Here is a 7364-nt window from a genome sequence, read left to right on the forward strand (position 1 = left end):
GTGTGTGTGTGTGTGTGTGTGTGTGTGTGTGTGTGTGTGTGTGTGTGTGTGTGTGTGTGTGTGTGTGTGGTCAGTGGTTCTCAAAGTGGGGTCCAGGGACCCACAGGGTTCCTTGAGGGGTTTCCAAATGGACCCTTACAGGTCTGTAACTCTGAGAGTGTAACGAATGGCCTCTCAGAGTGTTATTGGGGCTCATTGAAATTAAAACCTTTGAAAACCACTGGTGTAGGTGGTCGTGCATGTCTGTCTGTCTGTCTGTCTGTCTGTCTGTCTGTCTGTCTGTCTGTCCGTCCGTCTTCCGTTGTTCACAGGTCTTCCGTCTCTCCGTCAAACGGTATGTTGTCCAGATCCATGTGGAGGTGGGAGCCGTCCTCTCCGCTGCACACCCAGCCGATGGGCGTGCGGTTGAAGGAGGGGCGGGAGCGCAGGTCGGGCTGCATGGAGTTCATCGCGGCCATGCTGGGCTCCGGCTCCTCGGCGGCCATGTTCAGCTCCAGAACCTCGAAGGTCATGAGCTTGGAGGCCTTGCCGAAGCCGCCGAACGGGAGCGCCGTCCTGGTGGGGCGGAGGAGGGGGGAGTACACACAGTACAATTATAGTAGGGGTCAAGTTATATACATTTGAAACTCTTACAAATCAACAATTTTGCAGTGCGGGACACATTTCACAGTGTGTTTGGCTGAGGCGCAGCTAGTGGGGGAGTTGGATTTGAGTTTAGCTGAGGCTAGTGGGGGAGTTGGATTTGAAAAGGGGGGAGAAAGTGAATGGAATGGCCTACAGTAGCTGTTACATAATGACGAACTAAAGGCCTAATCCAAAGAAGCGCTCAAGTACTGTTGGGTTTTCAGTAGACTGAATCTGTCTCTCTCTCTCTTTTTCTTTCACTGCCCACTAAGAGCCTGGTTCTGCTTGAGGTTTTTTCCTTTTAAAGGGGAGCTTTTCTCCTCGCTACTGTCCCCGAATGCTTGCTCAGTGGAAAACATCAGGTCTCTACTCTGTGTAGTGTCTTATAGGATAACCTGTTCGCCGTCCGAAACGTTGTCCTTAAAAGTTTTGGCATCGTAAGCTAGGAGTTTGTGGTGACTCTTTCTTGTTTTGAATGCAATTGACAACCTGTAATTGCGCACAACAGATGTAGAAGTACAACAACAACCAAGATAGTGATGTTATTTAATGTTCATTGTAGTTGTTAAAGTGATGTTAAACTTTTTGGTGGAACCCTGGGTTATATAGCTACCATATAATGTCCATCATTTGTATCTATTGTCTCTGTGTATTGTGATCAAGGACATAGCTATTTCATTCTCTCGGCACGGCAAAACAGACTTCAGAAACACAAACAAATCAGTTTCTTCCAATACATAACAATACTAGTCCTGGTACGTAATTTTGGAAAGTGAAATGGCTGTATTAATGTTATATTACCCTTAACGGAAGTTCTATCGCAACAGAAATCAATAGGTCACCAATATTGCTGCAACACAACACCAGTAGGCGAAATAAGAAGCACTGTTTGTGGTCCAAGTATACATTTACTGTTCACATAATCAGCAGATGGCACTCTATTTTAATATGATTTCCTATACATTACCACCAAGTAGGCTGTGCACTAGCCCTACTGTGTAAACCGAAAATGTACAGTAGATTTCCTTTACAAATCTATGAATTTATGGATATTTGTGGTGCAGTGGTGGCCCAACATAAAACAAAATGTTTAACTCAGGACTACCAACAAAGTAGGTGGACATATAACCTTGTTTAATGCATTTTAGTTAAACTTCAACCAACCGCAACCATTTTTCATAAGTATACATGTAAACGCTAATGAAGATAATAATGTCAATTGTATGTTCAATTTAGGTTTTTTGATTGGAGGATGTAAATACTGCTTTTTAATGCTAATTCTAAGATTATGGGTGAGTTTTGTAAATGTCCGCAAAGTGGTACTTGTACTCAGTGTATGCTCATAATATTCCCTTAACTGAGCAGTTCTGTATAACCATGGAAACCATGCAGGTAGGATGCATGCCTTTACTGCCGATGATTAAACAGGGCCGGTTGTCATGGCAATATGGGTTATTTAGGGGTTAGGGTATAAGCTGTGGTGGCTGGAGACTTTGCTGGATATAAGTAGCCTAAGACAGTGGTTCTCAAACTTTTTCATGTCAAGGACCGCCAGTTTGATATGCATTACACCACATACTCCTATTTGATAACATTTTGATCTCTGGGATCCCCATCTACACTGTAGTATCATCAGTGTTCATTTAACTCAGAGAGTGTACAAATGGAACCAAATGGACCTAACGGGTCCATTTGGTTCCATTTGTACACTCCGACCAAAAAAGCCCCAAATTCCCTTATAGCTCACTTAAGAACGTTACAAATGTTCCATCATTTAACCACATTTAGTTTGACAGCTTTAGTTAATAGTTACTTTGCAAATGTATATTATTATTACAAGACCCTATTGTATATGTCTTCTATTCCAAAATAGCCTATCTACAAGCTCACAACCCATCATTGTAAGTACATTTTAATGCCAATACGTGTGTACTTTTAATCAAGTAAAAGTTCGAAAACACGCCTTTTACTTACAACAGAGTACATTTTTACGTTATGGTATTGCTACTTTTACTAAAGTAAAAAAAAAATATATGAGTGCTTCTTGCACTGACATTTTGCTTCTGTTACAAAGAACAACGAGCATTCTTTATGGGTAGCAATTAGAAGGGATCAGTTTCCAGGACAATGCCCCAAGATGCATTGCAACAAACAAGCCAGAGATGGTTGCGGTGGTTTAGAGGTTAAATTTAGGCTCAGGTTTTGTTTGGATAAGGACAGGGCAAGGGTCTGGTAGGGGGGGAGGTTAAGAATGACTCTCAGCCCTCCCAGAATAGCCGACCTACAAGCTCACAAATCACAATGTGTGGCGATGTAAAAATGGATGGTCTATTTTTACACTTTCAGCGTTCAATTACTGTAACACTCTGTATTAGTGCTCTGCGATAGGACTTCAAATCCATGTCATGATTATTTCAAACTTTTACCTTGATTCCAGTACATTTTTTAAGTGAAAATAGCAGATCTAGTAGGCTCACAACACGTTGCGATGTGACGCGTTGTGAGCTTGTAGATCGTCTATTTCTTTTGTACGCCACCATTGTACAACTAAGTTTAATACAGGTTTAAGTGGTTAATCAGATTAATCAATTTAGTCGATAATAAAAAATAAATAAATAAATAAACCTTGCTTCTCGATTATTCTATTAACCTGCGGTTATTAGTTTTTTGATTGATTTATCGGCAAATTTGGAAAAGAGTGAAGCTCTTATATAGAGGCAGGTCGGGGTGACAGTGAATGGGACCCTACCTGTTGAAGCTCTTGTATAGGGGCAGATCAGGGTGACAGTGAATGGGACCCTACCTGTTGAAGCTCTTGTATAGAGGCAGATCAGGGTGACAGTGAATGGGACCCTACCTGTTGAAGCTCTTGTATAGGGGCAGGTCAGGGTGACAGTGAATGGGACCCGGCATATTTGGCCTCATGGTGGCTGTCAGCACCTGGTCCCCCTTCATGGCCCGTTCCCATGGTGACACGTAGGTGCTCACGTAATTCTTCCTCCTTTCCTGCTTAAGTGCCTCCAGATCAACCTTTTCCTCCACAACTGTGTGTGTGGGGGGGGGGGGGGGAGGAGAGGAGAGGAGGGGATAATGTGAAGTGAAGTGTCAATTAAAGACCAAAAGACAGTTAATTTACCTTTAAGAAGAAAGATTGTGAACATCGTTATTTGAAGGTTTATACCTTCAGAGACAGATTTAAAGTTAGAGTTGATAGATAAACAGATACTGTAGATGATAGATAGATGATAGATGATAGATAGACAGACAGACAGACAGACAGACAGACAGACAGACAGACAGACTGTCACGGTCTGCTCCTCAGCCCTTGGACTTTGTCTGTGTTTATTAGTTTGGGACTTTTACTATGTATTCCTGTTCTGTTTTGGTCTTCTAGTTCTGTGTAGTTTGTTTGGCTTGGTGTTCTGTATCTTATTATGTATTGGCCTATCGTTCCAATTGTTCTCTGTCTGCTTAGTTATCCGCACCTGTCTTGTCTAACCAGTCCTGTAATTCCCAGTGTTTCCACTTAGTCCCCTGGCCTATCCTAGACTAGTGTTGATTGTCTGTTGAGTTCACCTGTGTCTAGTTAGTCCTTGTCTACATGTATGCCCTTGTGTGTTTAGTCCCTTGTCAGTTCGCCGTTGTTGTAAATCCAAGTTATTTAAATCCTTGAGTATTTTTGAAGTTCCTTGTTCCTAGTGTTCCTCGTGTGGGTTTTTGTTAAAGAGGTGGTGCCATGGTTTTGCACTTTTTCTGTTTTCCATGTGTCTATGAGGTTATTCACTGCTCGGCTTGTATCTGTCGTTATGCATTTGAGTCCTAAACCTCCTGTACCACACCTTGACGCAGACAGACAGACAGACAGACAGACAGACAGGCAGACAGATGAATAGATACCCTTTGGTGGTTTAGTCATCTCAGGTTTAGGGGGAGGGGTCGGTGGACACATGAGCAAATTCTGAAGGTTCTGCTGGAAGAAACAAGAGAAGAAGAACATGTGATCAGCGCGCACACACACATACACACACACACACACACACACACACACACACACACACACACACACACACACACACACACACACACACACACACACACACACACACCAGTGTTGGAATCATTTGACATTACTAGTTACTTTGCAGTTTTAGATTATTAATACAAAACATAGACTCTCAACTAATTAAGCCCTATTTTATTCTTAGGCTATTCAATAGCTAATCGACAAGATTGTAGAGCTCTCTCTCTCTCTCTCTCTCTCTCTCTCTCTCTCTCTCTCTCTCTCTCTCTCTCTCTCTCTCTTAAAATAGCCCCTTTAGGACGCGTCCTCACTTTGCAGAACCTTCCTGATCTGCCCTTGTGAGGACATTTTGGTCCTCACAAAGATAGAAATACACACACAGACACAAAAAACATGAAAGCATGCACGCACGCACGCGCACACACACACACACACACACACACACACACACACACACACACACACACACACACACACACACACACACACACACGCACGCACGCGCGTACCCACACAAGCTCGAATTCTCTCACCAAGGTTATTTGAGTTTTGCATTTTTCATTAGTTTTTATTTTTATCTTGTTTTGACTTGTTGTTGTCAATTGGAATTAGTAGTGATTAGTATGTAAAGTGGATTTGCAAGTTTAGTTTTTAGTTTTTGAAAAGGCTTCATTTTAATTAGTTTTAGAGTTAGTTTTAGGTTGTTGTTTTTTATAACAGAGTTTGTGTCAGGGGAGAGATTCAAACAGTTCCAAAAAATAGCAAATCTCTATTTTCACTACTTTTTGAAAATATAAGTTATATTGACAAAGACTAAAGCTAAGTACATTCTGACACAATACAGTTTCAGTTAGTTATAATGTTTTGTAAAGCCTCGTTTTTATTTTCATTTCAGTTAACTAAAATGTTTTTTTTCCAATTCTAGTTTCAGTATATTGTGTTAGTTTCAGTGAACTAGCATCCGTATTCTGGGGGAAACTTTTGCAGAAAATAGCATATAGAATGTAGAGCAAAAAGAGGAAAGACAGTATAGAGCCGGTGTTGATTTTGACTGCAAATTTGTATTTAGTCATAGTCTTTTGAATAAAATTCCATTTAGTTTTAGTCATATTTTAGTCATCTGAAAAGTTTTTGTCGACTAAATGTTATAAGATTATAGTCGACTAAATCTACAGCTGTTTAAGTCGACTAAAATGTATTTTGGCGGTGCCTTGATGGCGTCGTAATGGCTGCTTTTACACTTGGTTGCATGCTGAAAATAGCCGATCTACAAGCTCACCACGCGTCGCAGCGCGACGCGTTGTGATCTTGTAGATTGGCTATTTTCAGAGGTCAAAACCTGAGAGCAAACAAACATAAAATTACTTGTCAATTACAAGACTTAGTCTAGCCTTTATTTGTTGACGAAATTGTGAATAGATTTACTCTTAGTTTTTGTCATCGTACCTTAGTTTTTATTTATTTTTTATTTAGTTTTTGTCAGTGAAAAAAGGTAGTCGACGAATATTTTTTGTCATAGTTGTAGTCGACGAAATCAACACTGCATAGAACCCTGGATGACTCCAGTCAACCATATATATAGGTTTAAAGTGTATAATAATAACCCTGTGAGTTCTCACCACGTTCTGGGTGGTGACGATGAACCTCTCCACCCTCTGCTGCCTCATCCTGAACATCTTGGAGCCGCGGTTGTTGCACAGAGACAGCTCCTCCAGCATCACGTCCTTGGGGGTCTTGATCTTGGTGCCAAGGTCGAACTCAGAGGCCTCGGGGTCCTCCTCGTCGTCTGGGGGAGAGACGGGGGAGTGGTGTAAAGTAACTAAGTACATTTACTCAAGTACTGTACTTAAGTACAATTTTGAGCTACTTTTACTTTCCAATTGTCCATACTTTTACCATACCATTAAACCACTTCAGCCCTATTTTATACCTAGGCTATTTGAAAATAGCAGATCTACAAGCTCACAACGTGTCGCATTGCGACACGTTGTGAGCTTGTAGATCTCCTATTTTCAAAAATGTTAGTACTTTTACTTTTGGTACTTTAATTACATTTTGATACCAATACGTTTGTACTTTTACTCAAGTACATTTTTAATTCGGGACTTTTACTTGTAACAGAGTACTTCTACATTGCAGTATTGATACTTTTACTTAAGTAAAACATTTGAGTACTTTTTCCACCACTGGGTAGGGGGGAGGGGGGAGGGGGGAGGAGAGCAGAGTTAATATAGTTTCTCAACCTGTGGGCTGACGCCCCACTGGTGAGCCGTGAGGGTATTGCAAGTGGGCCCTCAACTTTGGCAAAACACAAGATTTTAATGATGAATGTTGAATGATGAATGAATGAATCAATATAACATTAATATTAAGAAATAACTTCCTCTTTGCAATTTAAAAAAAGTTATCATTGTGATACCGATGAATAGTTCCGATGAATAGTTCCACTGATCCAAGCCGGAACACAAATCTAAACATGCTTTGAAAATGCACGCGGCCCCACCCATCTGACCACTAAACACGGCAGCCGTTGATTGATTGAATACTTTATTAACAGTTTGCAAAAAAGCACAGAAAGTACAGTTCCATACAACAGGATGCTAAAAGGATTAAACCCAAGAAAGCACTATGGCTTGTTTCCATTGGGGTCCTCTGTATTCAATTAATCGAAACTTTCAATGGCAAACAAAAATATACAATACTATGCAAACAAACACAT

General features: G+C 40.9%; 1 protein-coding gene across 1 annotated transcript in view; it reads right to left on the bottom strand.

Moving 5' to 3' along the window:
• Nucleotides 1–305: 305 nt before the first annotated feature.
• The window catches only part of myoz1b (myozenin 1b), a gene marked incomplete at its 3' end in the record, with an annotated part of 18030 nt that continues 10971 nt past the window's right edge, over nt 306–7364 (bottom strand). Inside the window, exons 3-6 of the mRNA XM_084077497.1 lie at nt 6265–6431; nt 4522–4594; nt 3482–3668; nt 306–555 (exon numbers count right to left, since the gene is read on the bottom strand). Coding sequence (XP_083933623.1) covers nt 306–555; nt 3482–3668; nt 4522–4594; nt 6265–6431 — 677 coding nt within the window. The remainder of the gene's footprint in view (nt 556–3481; nt 3669–4521; nt 4595–6264; nt 6432–7364) is intronic.

The sequence above is a fragment of the Gymnoscopelus microlampas genome (assembly GCF_963454915.1).
Source record: "Gymnoscopelus microlampas genome assembly, chromosome: 14".
Lineage (NCBI taxonomy): Eukaryota > Metazoa > Chordata > Actinopteri > Myctophiformes > Myctophidae > Gymnoscopelus > Gymnoscopelus microlampas.